Here is a 24,464-nt window from a genome sequence, read left to right as displayed (position 1 = left end):
TGTTCCAATTCAAAGTACTGTAAACGCTGGGAAAGTATTGGCAACTAATAGAACATCACTCATAAATAACAAGTTTGTGATGTCACATGTCAAAAAAAGGAACAATGTGTACAAGTTTTGGATGTGATTTAACATTAAACCTGTTGAGCTGTGCCAGTACATGTACCTATTTTCTGGTTTCTTCACCAAACACAACCACAAACACAAACAACTGCCCTTTTAGTGACCTTTTGAATCAAGGTGTCATCAGAGTGAAAAGACTCTTGACATGCAGCTGACATGCCTGCACACATGGTTACCAAAGACTTTAAAACATGATATTCACATTACATAAGACGGAGGGGGGGGTGAGACGGGGACAGTGGGCGTATATCTGGTTTGTGTAAGGCGCCCTATATGCGTCTCTTATGCAAACCTGCCAACCTCTGGTCCATTTTTAGAGATGTTGCTAAAGGGCACATACTAGTTTAATAAAAAAATACATTATGCAGAACACACTAAATTGTAATTTATAATCTTTTTTGAGACATGTGCTATTAGATCTCCATTGTCTATCAATATGTAATATATTTCCTGTTGATGCTAATTGTGGTTTTGAATGATTTAGCCTATTATAAGTAGTTGTGGTTTGTTCCTTTACAGAAAATTACAGCTGTGGTCAGTTTGAGTACAGTCAGTAGATTCCAATGACAAGAGGTTTTCACGGACGGAGAGTAATATCCAAATGTCCTGCACCATAATCGACTGTGACCAACTTAAGTTTAACAAAAGCCTCTGTTCTTTCTGAAACTTTTTTACAACCTTTTCGAGCACTCAGTGGGTAATGTGATCATGTTTGGGTGGAGTAGCGATTTAAAATAAGACGAAGACAAGCGTGATTTGATCACTCAGCCTCTTTGTGTATTGCTACACAGGATGAAAGCAAACCAAAAGAATTTCAGTGTACTCTCCTTTTGGACTGATGTACTGTATGGCAATCTACATTTTTGTGTAAATTTACAGCCTGTAACACACTATACACACTAAAAAAATCAATAGGTTAAAATTTTACCAAGCTTGGGTCAATATAGTACCAATAAGTACAACATTAGCTTAACTTAACCCAGTAGCAGTCTGTTACTTTGACCCAGTGTTACACACAAAAAGCTGTCAAAAGTTTTTTGTCTCTTGTACATGCAGATACACAAGTTATTAACGATCAATAATGAACTGTGGCATGCAAGTTTAAAAAGAATAGATTATAACAAGCTTTAGTTTGGGTAAATAACCCAACTAAAACTGGGTCAAAACAACCTTTTGTCTTTAGTGGCTTTATGCACAACATTAATCCAGTATGGCGTTGTTGCTATATTGACCCAAACTGGGTAAAATATTAACCCAGTGGTTGTTAATGTGTATCAATAACATGTTGTCAAAAATAATATCACACAGTGACCTATATATGTGTAAATTCAAAGTAGACAGTGTCAAAAACATGCAGTTAGAAATGGATATTTATAAAAAAAAATAAGAGTGACCTTTGTGCTCATTATGTGATTGTTTGCTTTATACTGGTCGCTGACAAGGGGGTCAAAGGGTTTATCCACCTTCCTTATTTACAGTATTCACGCACTTCCATCACTGTGAGACACTGGGAGGTTAAATTTAAAACAGCAGTTTGGTGCAGCTGGTATAATTGATTCCATATTAGCCTAGCCTAGCCTCTGTGCACTCGGAGAGATATCACTGCTGCGCTTTCCTCCAGCGTGAACTGCTGCTGCCGCTGCTGCTACAGGATCCAAGCTGCAGGGTGACTGAAGCCTGCAGGACAAGATACCATCGAGTGGAAGTGGAGGCACAGGTTGGTTTGGTGTAAACCAGCACAGAAACATACTGTTTTAAGATATGGTCTCTTGGTAGGTACAACAGGAACTTTTTAAACAACTTTATCTCCTGTTTGCTTTGGTAGACAAACTGAAAAAATGTCAAGCAAGAAGCCGCAGAGCATGCTCCGGGAGGCTTCTCATCAGATTATTGCCGGTGGATCCGCAGGTAAGTCCAAACAATTTCTTCGCTTCAGCTAAATGACAGCGTTGATTCAAGATTACGCAACATATGGAGAGAGCGTATGTCGCTAAATGTATGTAGCATAGCAACAGTGTTGGTCGTTACACAAATATGTGTTGGCGCCCTCCTCGATTACTTTCACTGGAAGACCGTACAAAATGTTTCTGGTTTGTAATCGCACATGCGTGGAGGACAGACACCAGGATAAAGTCTGCAGATCGTCTGGCCAAAGATGACGCATGTGTGAGCGAGATAGTTCCCATCCTTTTCACACGCTGCCGGATGTGCCGGATCTCGTGTGTGTGTTCGTCTGTGCCACCGTAATGCGCATGCGTACAACTAAAAAAAACCCCAAAACTTTATTGATCAGCTGCAATGTCAACACCAGAATATTTATTATCTTTTCATTCATTTTAATTTATCTATCTCCTAGGCAAGGAAATTATGTTACTGATGATTTTCAAATGTAAGGCTTTGAAGCAGGGTAGGAAAATGTTTCATCTTGTGTTTTAACACTTTTGCAGCAGTTACAGTAATACACTACCTATCCCACCCAGCTGATGAGATGTTTACCCGGTATCCTACATAGAGGATGTAAGGCAGTGGTTCTCAATCTGGGGGTTGCGACCCCCACACGGGGTTGTTGGATTAAACTAAGGGGTTGCAATATGATAGGACATATTTCTGACATATTTTCTGACACAAACTTTTTCAGGCTTCCTCAAGCCTGTGAAAGTTATTCTAATAAAACAAAGTAAGTTCTCTTTCGTTTAACTGGTAGACAATGCAATGTCCGACAAGGGGTCCCAGGTAGACCTTGCTTTATTATTATTAGCCAAAAAGATTGGGAACCACTGGGTTAGGGGTGAAAACCATTGTTATGGACATCCAACAAATTCATACTATACCCAAGTTACAGTACAGATATGCAAAACTGCTAGACACTGGACTTTTCAAATTTGCACTACTGCTGCACAAGTTACTCTAATTACACAGTTTAGTCATTTGTATACCTTGTCATTTCTGTGGATGGCACTCAGAAAGGAGAGCAAGCCCTGAATTTCAATTTTCAGAGCAAATTGTTCCCTGTGCATGTTACTGTAATGCTTTATAACCTTTTGAATGGAATCAGGGCTGTCCTGCATGGCTATCAAGGTAACCATAACATTTCACTCAGGTGCTCATAAAATTCATTTTTGGAAGAATGCTTAAAATACAAACTTGCTGAATTGAAAACAGTTTTCTTAGCAACTCATGGTCTTCTTGCATGGTGTTGGCACGTTACATTAACGTAATTATATGTCATTTTACATTTGCACATTACATATACTGTTCTTCGATATCTTGTGCAATTCAACATCTGTTTTTCACTTAGAATATATTTTTACTATATTCTAATTTTAATTGTAAATTTTATTTATATATCTATATCAAAGGTATTTTCTGGTAGTTGTCTTTTTCTCTCACTTTGTATAGGTACTTGGGTTTTCTTCTATTTTTTTATGTTATGCACCGCAACACCAAGGCAAATTCCTTGTATGTGCAAACCTACTTGGCAATAAACCTGTTTTTGATTCTGAAAAAACAATGTGAGGTGTAAAGTAATAAAATATAATTTACTCCGACAGAGAAGGGCTGACTCAAATAATACAAACCATGACATAATACAGTAAATGTGTTGCCATTGATAGTGGCTGCAGGGTTTACATTTGAGACAGTTTATACTAGTATTGTTGTAATACACCTCCCGGCCACCAGTAGGGGCGCTGACACACTGCAGCTGAGCAGCGTTCTGATTGGTTAGTGAGCGAGGAAGAAAATGCGCTCCATAATATTTGTTTGTTTGTTTTGTGGCTGTAATGGAAGTCATTAAACTTAACCCCACTCTTGTTGGAATAATCATGATTTTGTTACTTTACGTGACATTTTGTTACTTTACCCACGTGACATCGTTCATCCGCTCTATAAGTCGTCAAAAAGTTTGCCTTGATCGGGTAAGTTTGTATTTTTGATGTTTATCCCCTAACGAGTTTTACAAATGGCCGAGTGACTTGCTGCTACAAATGTATGAGCTTTTTTTTTTTAACCTTTGTTGGCTTTACCACTTGATTTTAGTCTTATAACCAACAGGATAGTGAACTTTTTTATATATTTTTTATATTATTAAGCTGTATGTTGGTGCCAGGCCTGCTGACCAACCATCAGGTGCACCTGTTGACCTGTGTAACCAGCTAAAATAGAGCTAGCTAGGCCTCACAACAGCGTTAGTGAGGAAAAGAACTAATTATGAAAAGAGGTAGAGTTGGATGTAAGCTAGCCTCATTTGCGTTTTTCGTGTAGCTGTTGCTTCTTTTTTTTTTTTTTTTTTACATTAGAGACTTTGAATGTTATCGGGGCAAATACGTCTCAGATATGCAAAGCACGACAGGCTTCATTTGTGACGTCAGCGTTCTGTTCGTCATTCTTCGATTCCGTTCGGCTATGAATGGAGCGTTGACGTCACAGATGAGGCTAGTTTACATGTAAGCTCTTGGAGTCCAGACAGAAAAAGACTCGGTGCCAAACTGGGAAGTGAACAGAAGTGTACTCTCTCGCTACTCTGCTCTTCTCCTTTAACCTTCACCCAAAAAACTCGTTTCGCCTCCAGCTGTCTGCTGTAAGTTAACATTGCATAACACGGTCGACATGTTGGGAACTCCTGTTTGCTGAGGCAGAGGGACAAAGTAAAGACAGAAGCTGCTGGCTAGAAATATCTGATATTGTACCTTCATATAGTAACTCGTGTTGTTGGATTCACACAGTTGTTGTAGAAAGTGTCAGACTCATGGAGGTCAAATGAATTGGATGTTTTTAGAAAAGATTTTCTAAAAGTAAAACTGATACTGATTCAAGTGTGTAGTTGCAGTGCCAGAGTTTACCTCCTCCCTAGCCTCAGTGTAATCCACATTATTTACTATTCTAACTTGTAACACCCTAATGATCACACTAGAGTTGCAACGGATGATTATTTTCATTATCAATTAATCTGTTGATTATTTTCTCCATTAATCAATTAGTTGTTTGATCGATAAAATGCTGAAAAATGTTGATTACTGTTTCCCAAAGCAACCTCAAATGTCTTGTTTTATTAAATATATACAAAAGAAACTAGAAAATATTCACATTTGAGAAGCTGGAACCAGAGAATTTGGAAATTTTCTTCTTAAAAAATGACTCAAAATGATTAATTGATTATCTAAGAAGTTGGCTATTAATTTAATATTTGCTGCGGCTTGTAAGTCCCATATAAATATATCCGTTTCAGTGTTTAAGGACATTTCTATTCACTGCCAGTAATAGGAGGATGCTTATGTCAGACACATTATGTAAAGGAATGTGCAAAACTAAAGTCAAGGTTTCATAGTTCATCATTTTACATTCTTCAAATTCAAAGTAAGCGGTTACACCAGCAAGTATTTGTAAGGAGGTTATTTTTAAGAACTCATTTTTCTTGTTTTGCATGATCAGGGATAATGAATACACACTTTGGACAACTACATCTCTGTTATCAAGAGATTCTGCAGGTGTGGAAGTCCAATTTGTGGCTGGAAGGTCACTGGCTTAAACCTTTGCATGAGTAGTGACAGTGAGTGAGTCATCATCCATATACAACTACTGTGAAATATAGTCTCAGTCCTCCATTGCTGTGGAAACGCAGCTCAGCGGCCAGAAGTGCAGGATTGCGGTGGTTTATGCAGTATTTGTGGAATGAATGTGATGCCGTAAAGAGCTGAGAAGAAGTGTAGCTGCTCAGAAAAGACTTTTTATTGCATAGATTGAATTTTCTGTAGTTATTTTTTACATAAAAACCTCTTATTCCTTTTGTGACAATTGCATTATCATGATAATCTTTGATCTTCAGTGTACATGTTGGATCTCAGATATAGCCGACTGTAGTCATACCGACTGTATTCGTGAACAAGCAGTATTATTATAGGGATTATCAAAATATGTTTAGACTGTCACTTTGTGGTGTCAGGTTTTTTTTTTTTTTTCTTTCATGCGAACAGCTGTAAACAATAATGACCACAACGCTGGTTTTTATTCTGGGTGCGGTTGCTTTTCCCTGTCACCAAGTTGGTCCCCACTGAAGGGCGTTTTTAAAAAGAATCCGTCTGTACACAGTGTCCAGACTAGTCTATAGCTGCTTGTTTCCAGCTTTTGGATATACTTTGTTCATATTCAGAAACCAGAAAAACACACATTTTTACCATAGAGATGCCAGGATAAATTTTTTTGAATATTTCCTCAACATGTATGCACGTACGTATGTATTTTCCTCTTTATTAAGGAGTGTTGATAGTGACATATTTATATTTTTACATATTTTTACATTTTCATATATTATATTATATATATTTACATTTCATCCAAATTAAAACAGGTCGCACAACCGTTCTCTAGTACAGCATGTTTTATTCATCAAACGTTTTCAACTATCTTGGCTTTATTTCCATTTCCGTTATACACAAACAGAAAAAACAGTTAAATTTCACCCCAAAAAAACAGTTAAAATTATATGAATGAAGTGTTTTTATTTCATTGTTGCACAAAATGACTACAAAAGACCTTGGAGGCAGCCTTGACTTGACACATGCTTACGAAATCTTTTTTTTCCTCAAATTGTTTGTGGCCAACACTACATTTGTTCTCCTCCTTCCTCCTGCCAAGTTGAGGATGTTGCTACAAGTGAAGCCCAAAACATTTTCTTCTATTTCATTTACTGGTGAAACTTGCACCATGGTGCAACTTAAAGTGTGTTGTTTTTTTTGTCCTGACCAACACTCCACAAAACCTAAAGATATTCAGTTTGCTGTCATAGAGGATTAAAGTAACAAGAAAATATTCACTTTAAGAAGCTGGAACCAGAGAATTTTAGCATTTTGACTTTAAAAAATGACTCAAAAAAGATGAATCGAATATCAAAATAGTTGTCAATTAATCTAATTGTTGTGCTTTAATCTCTGTTTAATTGGTTTGTTTACATGTCTCTATATTTTCCATGTAAAAATTGTGTTGTATTTTGCTGTTAGAGGATTCAAGAAGTGCTTTAATGACATAACATTCAGATGTTATTGCAGTTAGTGGTTACTGATGGAGGCTGATTGAAGACAGTTCACTCAAAAACTAAAATAGAGTAATTATCTACTTATAATTTATGCTACACTTTGTTGGACACTCAAATGCACAGTGAAAATTTCCCTCTCAGTTTAAAAAGCTTGTGCTGCAGTATATTCCAGTTTCTTTTGGGTTGTTTTGTATGTGTTGTTTTTTTTTACAGGCAAATGACTGCCCTGCCCTGTGGTCCCAAAAGTCCAATATCTAAATAATTCTTTCAGTACTTTGCTCACGTACAATGGTGTGGGGAGAGACTTGCATTTTTAAGACTGTGCACACATTGTTCCTGCACTGTTCCCTTCTTAGTAATTTTCCTTCATTTCTTAGTGTTGCTCTGTTGAGTCTTTGTTGTGTCTTAGAGACCATGCACTTCCACTTTTATCAGTCTGGTGTAGACGTGTGTATGTTAACATCACCCAAAAACTATAAAAAACTTGCTGTAGTCATTTCCTCCTCGTGTGCATAACTGCATTATACTCTCTAAATCTTCAAGGAAAGATGAATAGAATCTGTATTTTATTCATCAAATGGTTTATGTGAGAATGAACAAACAGTTGCTCCCTACAGTGAGTGTTTTGGCTATTGTGCAATCGAGTGTGAACAATCAGAGCACAAGAATATAGGAGATAATGGGGTAAAAACTGGACTTTTGGGCCCAGAGTGCACTTGTTTTGTTATAAAACGTTTTGCTGGACTTTTTTTCTCCTTTTCATTTTTTATTTTGGGAGCTCTGCAAAGATGGCTGCACGCTATAAATAGTTTAGGTGTATGTATGTGTGATACCATTAACTTCAGCTGACTTTCAGATTATATGATGGCGAGCCGATAACGACTTTCAACTTGGCGTTCACGCTGTCATGTATCAGCTAATTGTTAAGCGCTCAGGGCGTGACTCAACTCAGGTGACGTTTTGATGAGAAACTCACACCCCAACAAGCCCCCTGGGTCTGACAACCTGCTGTCCTCAACCTCCGTCCAGAGGCTGAGGGGCTCTCGTCTGTCCTCGCCGAGGATCACGGGAGCCTGAAAGCTGCTGTTCAGGAGACGGAGACTCGATTCCTGAGCAGAATAACCTCAGTGTTTCATTTCACCTTCTCGCTGCCTCCCCTCTGGAGCCTTTTTTCCCCCTTTTTTTTTTCATCCAGATTGACTGTTAACGAGGATTAAGAGAGACTGGTGTTCGTTTATGTGCGACCCGGTCACAGAGTATTAAGAGGAAGATAACTGCATTTTGTGCTGTGTAAAGTCATTCGAGCACACTTTGACTTTATGACTTTCTGGGCAAACTGCAGTTTTTATCTTTCTGTTTGAGAATATTTGAATATAGGTTGTGTTTGTCTCCCTGCACTAAGCTGAATTGTGCTGACTGCTTGCTAGAATATGAGGATTTTTGCAGATGTTGGTAGCTCATTTTGTATTTTTGGGTTTTTTTTTTTTGGTGTATGTTTGCCGGAGTTACTACTAGTGTTTTTCTAATAGGTTTACAGTTTACACAGCTGTGCAGTAATTCTTAAAATATTCATATTCTACACAAGAACTGAAACAATTAGACAATTATTGGAATAGTCAATCAACAGAGAATCAATCGCCAGCTGTTTTGATAGTCGAATAAAGTCATTTTCAGGCAGAAATTCTCTTATGTGATAGTAAACTGAATGTATTTGGATTTTTGGACATTTGAAGATGTCACCCGTAGCTTTAGGAAACTGTAATGAGTATTTATTGCTATTTTCTGATAGCTTGTAGACCAAAAGATCAATCAATTAGTCGATTGATAACGAAAATAAGTTTTTTTCAGCCCTATTTTACACATACAGTATTTTCAGTGCAGTCAATTCATACTTTGTCCACAAGGGGGCAGTAATTGCATACTATATCCCCCTTTAAGTAAAGGGATATTGCAACTTTTTATTGGTTGGGTTTCAGTGATAGATTTTACAGGCATTATTGATGCATGGATGCCCTAAAGCTGCTACAAATACTTAGGAAAACAAAAAAACCCAATGTAATATATAAGCTCTCATACCTGAAAGAATCTATAAAAAAAAGGTTTAAGTGGAAATTGTCTTTAAAATCAGATTGGCGTGATGTTTAAAAATAGAAAAATGAAACTCTATCCAGTTACATGGGCCCTGCTGTAATGTTTTCTCTGAGTCCTTTGTTATTTCCTTGGTATATGCATTTTTTTTTTTTTTTAAACTCCATGAGTAAATCGATCCGTCTCCGGCAAATGGACTGTGACGACATGAGACAGACGCCCCGCGTGTGATTAGTGCAACTCTTTCTCCAGACTGTCAGAGCCTCGTTCAAATGGCACCGCAGCTCTCCTGATTTAACTGGTTTTTAAACAGTGAACCTGAAATCAGTCGGGAGGGAGAAAGAGGAAAAAAAAAAAGAACAAATAAAGCCACTTAGCCTAAATGAAGGAGAGGGAAGAAAGGAGGAGAGAGGGGGAAATCAAATAAATAAAGTCAAACAAAGTGTGCGCGCTCGCGGGGGTTATCCATTGACAGAGACTGCAGTTAGCGGTGTTTTTTTTCCTCTCTCTCTCTCTCTCTCTCTCTCTCCACTATCCTCGACTGGCTGCACCAATCACAGCCGAATTAGGCCTAATATTTATTTCCAGAAACAATTGCCTACATGTTTCAGCGGGGCTTTGATTGAAGTCCCGGCGGACATGTTGTAGACAGATGTTTAGATGACCTCATGTTTGAAGTAATGTTGATTCTGGATGGGGTGCTTCTCGGCCTGTTCCTCTAAATCAGCTCCCTCTGCCTCCCATCTTTTTTTTCTTCTTCTTCTTCTTCTTCTTCTTCTTCTTTTTCTCAGTCTGGGAGGGCATGCGGAGGCTCACGTCCCCTCCTCATATTTAATGTGTGCTTTGGCTCGCGTTAAATAGGCCCCATTTACATTTCTGTAGGCTACCATCCTTGACAGACAGATGTCCGTGCATGGTGTTGTGGATGGCTTGGTTAAAATGAGCCATGATGGTGCTGAAGGATGGCTACTTAACCGGACACACATGTCTTTCGTTCTCTTTCTACGTATCTGTTACAGGAAAAGAAAAAAAAAATGGCGATCACACGCAGCTTTTTTTCTGGACATTAGACAACGCATCGATTATTAGAAGCTGCTTTATTTTCTTCCCGATCTTGATAAAAGTGAACTCAGCCATTCATTTCTTCACGGATAAGCTGCACGCTACAGGGTGTAGCTATGCTATAATTAAAGTAACCCCTCATTTAATATGGAAAAATTACAACAGACCAATCATTCCCCGAAAATAAACACCAAAGATTTATTATCTGCGTCAACTCATTACCGCTCTCGGCAAATGTGAGTGATCACAATGCCTGTTGAATGCGAACAGGCAGTAAGTGTAACGGTAGTGTAGCCTAATTAATGCGATACAAAATGCCTCGCCCCCCCCCACCCTCCCCCCCCAAAATAGATTGTATAAAATGCTGATGATAAAATAATGAACACTTGTTAAGATAATTTTAAATCAGTGACATAATTAAAATGACCAGGCCCTAAATTACTCGTCATAGCTGAAAGTCATCTATGTTTTATTGAGCTATTAGTGGGATTACTTTTGCTGATGTGCATTTTAACACACACACACACACACACACACACACACACACACACACACAAATACAGTTATGATTATTTTTTTTTGCAATATGCTATAAAATATCCTATAAGAAAACCATATCTCATTACCCATATAGAAGACACAAATTGCAGTAAGTTGAGCTCTCTACTCGTGTGCTGCACCCACATACACATTATGAGCCACAGTCCAAGGAGATGATTATTATTATGAGTTTTCGTTAGGATGTTAGTAACCTCAGCTCATGCTTTGCTTTTTAGAGACAGGGCGCTGGGTCGTGTGCCATTTGGCAGACAATCAGCGCAGCTAATGACTGCGTTTTGACAGCACTGAAGATTCTCAGTCATCCAGGTCGGATAAAAGTCAAACAAGAAGTCTCTTAATGGCTGCCTGTTAAAATCAGAAGTATCTGTTAGGAGCAGCGTTGTGCAGCTCCTTTTTTTTATGAGTTTTAAAAAAAAATAATAATTCAGAATTACGTAGTTTTGTTTATTTGAAAATTGCAGCAGACATCAAGACTGCATATTATGTCATGACATGGCCTCCTTGGTTGATCTATTAAATCCAAATTTTTTTAGCTTATGCAATACCAGCAGTAAAATCAAAAACATGCACGAGAATTTGGGGTTTAAATGTAAGAAAACAAAAAGAAGTGAATATTCTAATGGTACAAAAGTTAGGGTGTTAGAGCCGAAATAGTCTCTTTAGTGTAGAAAAAAAAACTAAAGTGAGCTTAAGATGTTTAAAATATAGCCTGATTTATTTTTTTATGCGTTTTAAATGGTCTGCATGTTGCTGTCTGTTGGAGGCGAGCAGTGATGTCTTTAAGATGGTAGTTTTTTTTTGTTGTTTTGTTTTGTTTGTTTGTTTTAGATTAAAGCAGATCTCCGTTGGCTGGGAAGACGCTGTTGTCAGAGTGGACAGAAATACAAACTTTTGGGAGCCCTGTGATGTGATGTATGAGGCTCAGTCGCGCTCGCGACGTTATCTTAATGACATGATTTATGTCAACGGTTCTCTGGCCGAGCTTGGGGGACCGGAGGAGGCCAAGCACGGGGAGGGAGACTGCTCTGTTGTTACCGCAGAGGCGGCTTGTGCTGTGTGTGAAATGAGTCCAGCCAAGACGCAACGCGCAATTACCGGATTGTATTTGCTCCAGCACGCACGGGCACGCGCACGGCTACATTTTTTTTTTTTTTTTTAAAAGGAGCGAGCCAAGCGTGAGAGAGAGAGAGAGAGAGAGGGAGAGAGAGAGAGGCCGCGTGCACTGCAGTGACTCCTGAATCAGCTGTTGTTAGTCTGGAAGCCAGTCTAGTGGGTTATTGGTTTTAGATGACACACTACTGCATCATTAATGACATGATTGCATTATTGCATAACCAATAATGTTGTGTTATTGCATCCATTATTATACTTACTGTTATTAAAGGGCTAATAGGCTTACATGTGTTCTATAAATCTTTGATTTTAATTGATAATAATTGGGCTTGGTTAATAGGAATAATGTTATTATTCCACAAACAGCTATAAAGTGTTGTCGCTCATACAACACTCACAGCTTACTGTGATGCCATACAGGTCATATGGATTTACATTAAAAAATGCCAAATTTTAATTGGGGGGAGGGGAAAAACCCTCATGATTGTTTTTGTAATTGAGCTTTATAGGGTGTTTTAGTGGAGTGATGTCACAGATTTCACAAATGGTGTCATCACATGAGAATGATGATGCGAGGTTTACGCAACGCCAGCAGTGCAGGGTCCTGTTGATCATTTATCAGATAATCAATGTCACAAACGCACAGTTAATTACAGTTGACTTCAATTGTCTCAGAAAAGTCGTTTTAGATATGTCCAACAAGACAGGATGCTGATTTGATGCTGGAGTGCATTAATATACAGTAAGCAACATATAGGCGCTGCATTTTATTAAAGAATTAATAACCTGCACTTTTTTTTTCTTTTTTTTTACAGCAGCCTCTTGTTAATCTCATTGTCAGGCATGGCAGCACAAACAGGACATTTATCATTCATGCAAGTTCTTAGAATAATAATAATAATTATACTGTTATGGTAAGAGTGGATTCAGGAGGATAATTATGATTGCTCAACATGGGAGGCTTTTTCTGGATCATTGCCTCCTATTTAGAGGGAGCAATTATTAAAACCAGGACACGGCGCTGCAGGAAGCACAGTGGAGCTGATTTTAGATTGTGTTGCTAGGAGTATTTCATCACATCATTGCATGATTTCATACTGCAAACAAGATGATCACAAAGGTCTCCTACACCTTTTCGCCACATGACAATCCACCAGTCAGCATTCCAAATAGCGCAAGTCATTATTTGCGAGTGTGTACGGGGGCGGGGTGTGTGCTCAAGATAGAAAATAAAAAGCATACTAAACCGGTAAGAAATGAGATGACGCAGACGTTTCATAGCAGTCGAAAAGTGAAGGCATACATAGTGCAGCACATGGCAACAATAATAAATCTGCGAGGGAAATCAGCTACACAAGCTATGCTTAATTGAGCACTTAGACTAAGTAGTCAAGGGGCAAAGAGAGAGTGACCCTGTAAGAAAACGAGAGTTTACAGTTGTGAGAGTGGACCTTGTGTGTGTGTGTGTGTATGTTTGCATGCTTCTGGGTTATGTATTCGTGCAAAGGAAATGGCTGCGTGCATGTGCGAGCTATGCTTTCATGCTACGAAACGGTCAAGCGTACGTGTTTGTTTGTTTGTTTTTGTGTGTGTATACGCATCCGAGTGAGAAATTTATGCCGGGAAATTAGACATAATTGCACGCGTTTGCACGAGAAGTGTGTGCACATACTGTTACATCTGAGATTTGCAGTCGGAGAAAAGAAAATAGACATGTTTAAGCACTTGTGCGCGTCTGTTCTATAGGCGTCTGGGTTATGTATGTGGATGTGTGTGTATACATTCGAGCTCTATCTTCAAGCTCATTAAGTCACAGCAGAAACAAGAGCTTCCTCTGTCTTTCATCTTTGCAGAGTTATGATCTCAGTAGATCTTCCATAGGCCGCCGCTGCGTTCAGGGCTCTGTAAATCATAGTAAATATGACTTTCTGAGAACACCAGTAACAAACTTTTTGAAGAAAATTTGACATAGCTGTTCGAGAGCCATAACACGCCCTCTGTTTATCCTCTACCACCTTGTTCCTCATGAACACTGACATGTGTGTTGAAAAGTCTCGAATTGGGCATTTAACCTTCTGCCCCGTAGCCTCATAGCCACAGTTGGTAGTAGGTCAGACATGTGGACCTGCTGCACGGCGGTGGAAGTAACCATTGGATGCGTTAATGCTGATTTTTCAGGCTCACCGGTTTTTGATCTCTTGTTTAATTTTTGTAGGAAATCTTCAAAAAAAAAAAAAAAAAAAAAGTCAAGGCAAAGGCAACCCTCATGTTATTTCAACCGAATTTGATACATGATTCAAGAGTTCAGATACAGTAATTACAAACCCTCTGCGCTCCTGCTGTAAGCGCTGAAATATAAATAAACATAATAAGTACTGTCAAAAAAACAAAAACAAAACCGGACAAACTAAAACCCCTGAATTACATGGCAGTTTCCATGTGTACATATTTGTGTGTGTGTAATGGATGTGTGCATTGTGTGTGTGTATGTGTGTGTGTGTGTGTGTCTGCCCTGTGATTCTCTGGATGAGCTGGAAATTTATAACACAGGTTTTTTACAGTAAGCCAAAAACTGTAATTCTTTCTCCCCTTTTTTAGCTCCGTAGCTGGGAGACATGCCTGCCCACCTTGGGTTAACTCTATCAAGATGAACAGCATTTGGGCCAGTGCAGTAATCATAATGTAATTTGTTGTGCTCATGGACCAATTTGTGTCTTTTCAGAGGATATATTCCGTGCCTGGTGGCCATGCGAAAGCATGTCCCGGGGCAAGGCTTTAATTAGGGAAGCTCAAATTTATAGACACTTTGTATTATTTCTGATCTTGAGTGGTTGGAGGATGACATACTTAAGAGAAGGACGTTGGCAGAGGACAAGGAAAAATTTGATAATGAGAAACAAAACTGAATGAAAGGTCATGTTAGGAATCTGTTTACCATTTCATTATCATTTTCGAAATCAAAGAGTCCCGCAGTGAAATCAAAGCAGACACAAATGTCACATTCTGGAAAGAGCTTATAAAGGAGCAGCGAGAGACGTATGCGGCATCAGTCCTCCGCAGTTTGTTTGAAATAAAGAGCGAAGGATGGAGATGTAAAGAAGCTGCCAGGTTGTAGAAAAAGACAGTGTGTTAGTGTGTTAATGTTCATGTGTTGGTAAGTATACAACCCTTGCCTGAGGACGATTTATAGTTCTAAATGTATCTGGTTTTGATTTGTGATAAAAAGACATTGAGAGTGAAACATCTGTGCATACTCTATGAAGTTTGGAATAAAATCCAGGCTTTTCAAATTTTGGCATTAATTTGCTGCACAGCTATTTAATGAGGATTAAAATGTTTTGCCTTTAGAGGAGAATCTGATCCAAATATTTCATGAATATAATGACTCAGACTGACTAGAGGGCAGAAGAGAGCCATATTTCTGTTTGTTAATCCGCCTCAGTAATGTATCGAGTTAAGGGTTTGCACTGTTCCCAGTGGCACTTTTTAGCTGTAAAGCATGGTGAAGTTCATGGATTTTAAGGTAATATCAAGACGGATAACTTTGCTGATCCTTTCACATGTATGCCCAAATGATTTCACTTAACCGAGACATACAGCTCTCAAAATATGAGATAATCCTCAACATCTGTGTTTAGTTTGCCGCAGGTATCATTGGAAATGTTAATATTACCAGTACGAATGACTTACACTGCAGACGTCGTCTACATTTTGTTCTGAAGGGTCTCCAAGCTTTCATCCAACACACTGGTTCTCGTGCTCCACATCATGACTCAGATATGACACAGACTGTATTTTCTATGGCCTGTGTGAGTTTTAAAACAAGAGTTCACACTGAGATGCGTTTAGTAGAACGGAGACCACACAGGGCGTCGGGCTCGGCAGCTCCGCGGCGTTTGAAGCACGTCCAGAGGGAGGCGGGCAGGGGGAGCGGGCGGGGGGAGCGATGGCCGAGAAATGGGACGGAGGAAGGTTAAGTTATCAGCGGTCTGACAGTGCGAGCGCTCAGCTGGGCAGCTCTGTAATCAGAGGCTGTGACAGATGCTTTCTCGATAAGAATCCCCCCCAGAAGCTTTTGGCGGAACACACACACACACACCCACACAGGCGGCCATTTGTTTCCATAGCGAGGCACTGATGTTCACGTCTTCAAAAGGAAAAAACGTGAATCCAACAGTAACCGTAGCAGAGCATGTCTCTTTTCACGGCATGGCACAAGTTTCCCTGGAGTCTACTGCATATGTATTAGAGCAGGTGAACTTTTTTTTTTGTCATTGCTTTTGCCTGTTCTAACTCTTGTCGTTTTTTTTTTTCCCGACTGAATTTGTGTTTTCCAGGTTTGCACGTGGTATCGTAACGGTTAAAGGAAAATTATCAGTCAAAAATCCCCCCCACCCACCCACCCTGACCCCCCCCCACCCTCCGTCTTTGCTTATACCGCACAAGAAGAAATCTTTGGAGAGCTGCATTGGTGTTCTGGTCTTTCCTGTATTGCGGTACTCTCGGGTGTTTTTCATAATGGTACTTGGACCATTGCAGTCTGATATATCACACCCGAGGGAGAATCTGCTCTCTGCACCAATCTATCAGTCCTTAGCCTGAGGAAGGCAGAATGACACGCTCAAGCCTCTGCTATTATGGTCCCCCTTCATATTCAGAATTTACTTTAAATTGCTGGTACAGCTTTTTTTTCTCTCTCTCTCTCTCTCTCTTTTTTTTTTTTGTCCATAAAGGAAACGTCTTGAGTGATCATGTACAGGCCTTTTGCGGTTTTGCAGATGTTGTTTATATTGTGATTAGTTAAGGAAATGTTTTGTTAGTAAAAATCTTTTCTTTAAGATTATTTAATTGTAGTTCTTCAGTCATTTCGTAAGCTGCAGGATAAACAGAAGATTGTAAGTTGATCAGTTATTAGACCAGCAGTCGTCTGCATAGTTTATTTTGATAGTTCATTGATATTTACAACACTTACACTTTCTGATTTAATACATTTATTATTATAACTCTAATAGTGATTATAAAAATATTACTCATGCGAATTTTTGCTAACTTTACTTTCTATTTGATACAATAACACTACGGCTCTTGGTTTTTCTTAAGTGGAAAGTAGACAAGGTAATTACCCTTGGGGCAATTAGAGAAAGGGGCTGAGGGAGTAGCAAAGTCATTTTCTAACCCAAACATCCTGGTCCAAGGGGCCGGAGCGGCTGGACAGCCTCCTGGAGGCCGCTGGCTGGCTCGCGGGGAGCCGTTCGTGGGGAAGCAGATCAGGGTTTGTTTTCTTTCTCTGGAGGCAGGCCTCTGAAACTTCTGCCAGATGAACAGCACCTGAAACGCAGCTCTCTCCCACCGCCGTCAGTAGAGGGAGTGATTTACTGTACTCGGCCCGGCTCGCCTGAGTGCATGAAATCCTTTTTAGTCAGCTTCATGATACTGTAAGCAGTGCAGTAGAGCAGGGAGGAGTGAGTTTGTTGGTGTTTGAGGCCCTGTAAAGTTGTTTTTCTGCTGTCACTTTAAGACATCCAGAAAATGTAAACCTATAAAATGCACATAATATTCCCAACTTATCACACTATATCAAGTCTGCAGCAACAAAAAGACTCGCAACCTTAATGAGGAAGTATGATTTTTTTCCCAAAAATGTTGCACAAAATCGGATTCAAACTTTTTCATTGTGGTTTGAGTTTGTTTCAGCAAATCATTAACCTGCACTGCAGTTCACATATTTAGTATTTTTAAAACAGCGTAAATCAGTTTCCTATTGAGCCAACTAGCTTTCAAACTGTTTCAGTCATGTGTCTTTTACACCAGCAAGTAGAGCAAAGTTTTAATCCCAGAAAGAAAGAAAGAAAGAAAGAAAAGGAAAACAAATCTTACTTTTGTTCAATTGATAATTCTGGCTTGTAGGAGACGCATTAAAGGTTTTAAAGCTGAAACAATTAGTTTATTAATGAATTAGCTGGCAACAGAGACTTCATCAGCAACTATTTTGATGATCAATCATTTTTATTAAAGTCCGTTTTCAAGCATAAATGCCAAACATTACCTAGTTCTAGCCTCTTAGTTTCCAAAACTGTCCAATGCAATAGAAAGTTGAATAATGTATATTTGAACTACTGCATTTCCCCCCATTTCCTAACATGTTATAAACCAGACAATGAATTGCTTTATCAATCAAATTAGCGAATCATGAAAATAACCTTTCAGTTGCATCCTTAATCTCTATCATAACAAATACACGCTCAGCGCAAGTCGAGAAGGCAGCTGAAATCACGGTGGGGATAGTTAAGATGTCAGTCAGTGCACAAACATGTACGGTTCTGGCGGCTGGATTTAAAGGGTGCAAGTATAGGTTGCAGCATGTTGGCCCATCACCACTGTGCCCGCCATGCTCCGAAGAGTGCAGACAAGCTGATGTGGTCACTGAGACGAGTACATAGAGAGAGAGGAAAGAAGATGATGAAAAAACCAAGAGAGAGAAAGAGAGAGAGCAGAAAGATTTCGGGGAAAGTGGTCACAGAAAAGAAGAAAGCAGCACAAGCGAGCACTGGCACCGTCCCGTTCTCCTTCTGATCCAGTTGTGCATTCGATACGAGAATCACTCGGCGAGCTGATTCATAGTACTCACATTATGGGCCAGAGAGCAGTTCAGAAGCTTAACGGCTTGTGAGTGATACCCATCAGGAGAGAAACAGGGCGTAAAGCTCTGCATAAAAACCATACATGAAAAATTGAGCTTTGTGGGAAAGGCGAGGTGGGAGGTGGGGGGGGGGAGGAATGAGTGTTTTTGTATGAAGGTGAATCATCTCTTCTGAGGCGCAGCGAGCTGACTAAATGACAAACGTAATCTGTCTAATCGGCGTCGTAGTGAAGCCGATCCCCTCCCCTTCCATAATTTTATATAGATCTTTAAATTTGTCCTGTGAGAAGAGACACAGAGAGAGATGGGGGGAGAGAGAGAGTTCATATTTGCATTCACGACTGAATGAGAATTAGTCTTGGCCTCCTGACAAGAATCTCTAATGAGCAAACACTGGATGACATCATTCTTGAGGTTTGCAGGGAATTAGCTTGATTAGAACAAACCCCTCCGCTCTCACCTTGGCCCGAGCATCCAACTCCTATGCAATCTGCCTGTCAAAGCCTTTCTCAACTGCTATGGTTTTGGTTTGGGACGTTACACACACACACACACACACACACTGTGGTGTGTTTAATGTGGAATAAGTACATTTAAGGAGGAAAGAAAAATGAGCGCTGGTGCTGACGTTTCGTATAGCTCAATTTTGTTATTTTGTTGAACATTTTTAGCTGTTAACAGAGAGGCGAAGGGGCGGTTGGGATGGCGGCGGCGGCGGTGGTGGTAGTGGTGGTGGTGTGGAGGGAGGGAGGGGGGGGGTTTTTCTCTAGTTTATTTGTCATTGAGAGTTTGCACAGTTCCTTCTTTGCTGGGATGAGTGAGGCTTGCCATCAGCTCTCTAAAAACAACAAGCCTCGCCTGCCAAACTCCCTAGATAATTAGTGAAGCATTTCACACTCTGCAGAACATCAAAAAGGAAGTGGAAAATTGACAAATTAAGCATGGTCCATGTAGAGCGGGAGGCGTTTTTCTGGAGAAGAGAGTTGGTGGTGCTCCAATACAGCACATGGTCACTCTAAAACAAGCTTCGCTGTATAACTTCAGTCCAATTTACACCAATCAACGATACTGCGGCTTTTTAATGCTCTGTTTTCATTCTTACAAGACATTTTTTTATTCTGAATTCATTAGAGCTAATTTATTTACAGTTGTTTACCGTAGAGGCCTCATAACTGATTATAAGCACCGAGATAAGCGAAAGGAGAACGTCCTAAAGTGTATTTTAATGCAACCACAGCAGGTCTTGAATGGGATATTTCAGACTGAAGGAATGTTTTTAAATTTGGTTACCGCATTTCCTGGGTGGGTCAGACAGGCTCTTAAAACTCACTCAAAAACACAAAGCCTGAAATGTGATGAAAAAGTGTTTGGTTTTGTTAAGTGTTGATTGTTTAAACTGCCTTTTTTTGTGTGTGTAGTCTGTGACTACATAGAATACCAAGCAATTTACATTCTCATTATTGGCTCCTTCACAGTGATTGTTCTCGCTGAAGTCGGGAAACTCATCTGCATGTATTGTGTTTGGTGTTTAAAGGGATGCTGGTTTTGAAATAATCTCTTAGTGATGAACATATTTCAAGCATCTGTCATTGATATAAAGGGTTGAAAGATGTGTATAAAATGATTTTAGACGTGAAAGATGATAGTGACATTAGGATATAGTTGTGTCTAATATGGTCAGATTAACAGGAAAAGTGCTTGACGGCAGTCGTTGTTAAATTAGAGAAAGTCAGAATCTTTTATGTGGGTCATTTTCATAATCTATTAATTTGTCTATTACTTTCTTGATTAATTGTTTGGTCTATAAAACACAAGATAACAGTCAAAAATGCTCACCATGATTTGATACCATCAGACGTCTTGTTTTGTCTGATCAACACTTTTTGAGTTTTCTTGTTTACATCCAGTGTTACTCACAAAAACACATTATGTGTATCTTTAAGATCTAAAAAAAAACATGATGAAAGCATTTCCTTCCTCATAAAACATTTGCAAATACAAGTAAAGTTTGAAACCTGCATTGTTACATCAGTGCTAGCAGTCTTCTTCTTACCCGCCTTTGCTGGCGCATTACTGCGTTTGTTGGCGCGTGACAGCCACCTGTAGATCGGCGGAATAGCGTAAAGCGACATCAAACAAAACGGGGGACACTTCATAACGTTACTCGTGATCAAAAACTCCACAGGGTAGCTTTTTTAAGACGAGGAAAAGCAGGACATTCTCACATTTCAAAAGGTGGAACCTTTAAATGTAAAGTACTTCTGCTTGAAAAATGACTGAATAGATTGTTAAAATAGACGCCAATTGAGCTACTGACAGTTGACTAATCGATTGTATTGATTGTATTTAAAGTTTTATTTACTGGAGTTCATTGGATTTATTGTATATTCAGTTAATTCTGAAACATCAGACATTTGTTATTTGGTCTTGATGCATTATTGTTAGTGGATGTTTTATATGCAATTCTGCATATATCTGCATATATCTGACTATTACATGGCAAAAACATGGAATCATCCTTTAAATGCCTTTATTAAGTTTTTGTAATGACTGTAAACACACACACACACACATACATTTATACACTACATATGCAAAGATACTGAACACACACACACACACACTGATCTTGGTCACCACACCCCACTCAGTCCTGCAGGCCCCAGCTCTTCAGAGCCAAGCAAACAGAGGAAACTGTCGCTGTGTCCACCGTGGCACTCTGGAGAGTTGAACTTGACTGAAACATACGTATGTCTTCAATTTTAATAGCTCTCCATTCCCCCAGATGGCCTGAAGGGGGGGAGGTTGCCTGAGAAGCTGCGTTTCATGTAAGAATAATTTGTGCTAAGTAGCTGGGCGATCTGTTTGTTACGCTAGAGCTGACAGTTTGTTTATGTTTCTTGAGGAGTATGATGGATGGGGCAGGAGTTGATGCTAATTAGACTAAATTGTTGGGAAGAATGCTGAGGGTCTGCACCGCACTGCTGAGGCCAGTTTCCATTGTTCCTGCGTCTTCGCACTTTGGGCGTAATCGAATGGAGCTCGGGCCCATTCATCATGGTGGTGGGCGTCCAGGACAGGAAACAAACGGGCTGAACCTCGATGGGGAGGTTTGTCGAGAAGGGACTGTGGGTGACGGAGAGAGCTGACCAGTGGAGAAGGAAGATGCCAATTAGAACAGACACAACCTGAGTCCAACTGGCCATGAAATTAATGTTTACTCAGCGAGTCTTGGCCAGAGAAGATTAGGAGGTCTTAAACTCCTCCTCCTTTCAGTCTGACGGACATGGTCAACTGCAAAAGGATGGCCATTAGAGAAGGTGTCGCTGCATGTGCTTTCCTTAGGAACCCATGTTCACGTTCACTCTGCTGTGGTTCATGCTACAACCTTTTGATGGAGAACATTCAAATATAGTTGTTTTTTTAAAATCAATATCCCAAATTTCGCCAATATTGGTGCACTTGCTTTGTCAGAAACTTGAAGTCCTGCTGAGCTTCCTTCAAGACAGTTACAACAAAAGATGCAAAGATGAAACTATCCCTGCTTCATCCTCAGACATGAATAGAGGAGATAAAAGTTCCAACATTCATTCAGTTTCAATTTAAAGTGCAAACAGCCATTGACGAGTCACCTTTAGCCTCCAGTAATATATGCATGTGTGTCAGTATCTTCCCCCTGTTGTTGCATTCATGTTGCCCTCTGGTCGGTTTGGTTTGTTCCTCCCCTTCACTGTCGTTCACATTAATTTGTTTTTGCCTCTTTCTACTTCACGTTTATTTTCTCTCATTTGCTGTTTTTCCTGCAGCAGGAACCTTTTTTTTGAAAAAAACAGTAGAGGAAATTAGTTTAAGAAGTAGTTAGGACCGTAAAGCCCGCCAGCTATGCTTTGTTGCTTACCTTGATCAGCGCTCTATACCGTACGCCCCAAACTAACACAATTATACGCACACTCGTTCCTTCTTTCATTCTCTCACATAACGGTGACTGAGAATATGTCACCGGTTTAGGAAAGGAGGAGATATTTCCTCGCATCAGAGCCACGTTGAACACATGTGTATATCCCCAATATCGGACCTTATACTCAGTACCTGGCATGTTGCACCGAGTCTGACAATACAACAAACTTGACCCCCCTTCAACATGTCCCGTGTTTAACACCGTCATCCTGTTATTTCCTCATCCTATAGAAGCGAAGCCGACGCCGCATCTGCAAGTCATTAACCCTTAAACACGTGCAATACAACAATGCTGTAAACAAAATGGCATTGCCACAGTTTCTACAAGTAAATGTGTGAAGTCCTCACTAACAGTAAACAGAGCAGGGTCGAGCGAGGTGGACCCAGCACATGTTCAACCTCACACAGGCACACGCTTGACAAGGATTCGCCCCCCCCACCCCCACCCCCCCTCTCTCTCTACTTGTGGCCTAGTTCAGCTTGAGTTAACCTCTGAGTACCTCCAGTGTTCAGGTCTGTAAGCAAAAGATTATTGAAGTATACTGTAAAACTTGTTCTTGTTCTTTCTCGCACTATATCAGTGTTTTTGCATGTTTTTGCCCATCCTACCAGTCTATTCAGGGTCCTGGGGGGGCGGGAGGAGGGAGTATGTGTTTTGCAAAACTCGGGTACACCCTGAATAGGTACGCAGGTTGCACTCAGGCCAACACATTCACACCTCTGGTCAATTTAAAGCTTCCAGTTCACCTGACTGGCATGTTCAGACTGTCGGAGGAAGTGAGAGCACCCAGAAGGGGAAAAAAAAAAAAGTTATGTGAACGAGGGGAGACCACGCAGACTCTACACAGAAAAGGCCACAGCCAGGTTGAATTTATTGCTGCGAGGCGGCAGCGCTTAACCACAAAGCCATCATGCCATGCATTGACCACAAATCATCTAAACTTTATTGCACTGATAATATTTCAAACATACAAACTTGACATTTTTTTACATTTATTTCTCTTTTGTGCAAATATCAACTCGCAGTTACTCGAGCGTTTCTCGTAATCGATCTCAGCCGTCGTTTCTTTCTGTAAAAGTTATTTTTTTTGTTTTTATTTGAAAAGTTGTAACTCAAATATAGCTACAACACAACAATAATGAAACAATAAGTGAGGAAAATAAACAGACGTGATGTCCGCTGCTGCACGTCGCCATATTGAGAAAAAGAAATCATGTCAGCGGTAATGTACAGTATGAAATATATTGGCTAAAACGTTCAAAAACACTAGTACGGACCTACAAATTTCACCATGTTTTTAAAGAAGCATGTATGAACTTGTGAATGATATGTTTATAGTACTTTATAGAGTCAGACCAATAAATCTGCCCAATATTTTAGATATACCAACGTATCTATAGATGGCAGCCAATAAATATCAAGAAATTTCAACCTAAAATTGCCAAAAATATGTTTGACAAAGTTTAGAAATTGTGTCTCCATTCTACAATTTGACTTCTAGAGAGCACTGAAAAGTTTTTATAATTCTTAAACAGCCAAATTATTTCTTTATCTCGTGTTGACGTAAAAGAAGAACGTTTGGCCGATTATATTTTAAGATTACTAAAACTCTTATTTTCTAAGACGAATCCACTCTTTTTGTGGTCCGTAGAACGTCAACAGATTGTGAAGAATGTACGTCCAAAGCTCCTCGAGCCCCCGGTTACTCTTAAAAATGTCTTGTTTTGTCCGACCGTCGTCCAAAACCCAGAGGTAAAAGATTTATTATCACAGAGGTGTATGAAACCCAGAAAATATTCACATTTGCAGGCGAAATGCTTCAACGATGATTCGATTTATCAAAATCATTGATTCATTTTCTACTAATTGATGAAGCGTTGCAGCTCTAA

The 24,464-nt window shown here is 39.7% G+C and overlaps 1 protein-coding gene across 4 annotated transcripts in view; it reads left to right on the top strand.

Annotated features, from left to right (window-relative positions):
• The first annotated feature begins 1,607 nt into the window (after positions 1-1,607).
• slc25a21 (solute carrier family 25 member 21) overlaps positions 1,608-24,464 on the top strand; it is a 114,648-nt gene continuing 91,791 nt past the window's right edge. Inside the window, exons 1-2 of one of the 4 annotated variants that reach the window (XR_010931789.1) lie at positions 1,608-1,840; positions 1,949-2,031. Coding sequence is in view for 1 of the 4 variants with exons in the window: in XM_067613762.1 (XP_067469863.1) it covers positions 1,962-2,031 (70 nt within the window). In the remaining 3 variants the exon portion in view is untranslated. Of the gene's footprint in view, positions 1,841-1,948; positions 2,032-3,983; positions 4,041-4,681; positions 4,703-24,464 lie in introns of those variants that run through there. The other 3 variants (XM_067613762.1, XM_067613763.1, XM_067613764.1) reach the window with 3 other exon arrangements.

The sequence above is a fragment of the Thunnus thynnus genome, chromosome 16 (genome assembly GCF_963924715.1).
Source record: "Thunnus thynnus chromosome 16, fThuThy2.1, whole genome shotgun sequence".
Classification (NCBI taxonomy): Eukaryota; Metazoa; Chordata; class Actinopteri; order Scombriformes; family Scombridae; genus Thunnus; species Thunnus thynnus.
The sequence above is the reverse complement of the archived record's forward strand: the minus strand, read 5'-3'. Positions and strand labels throughout refer to the sequence as shown.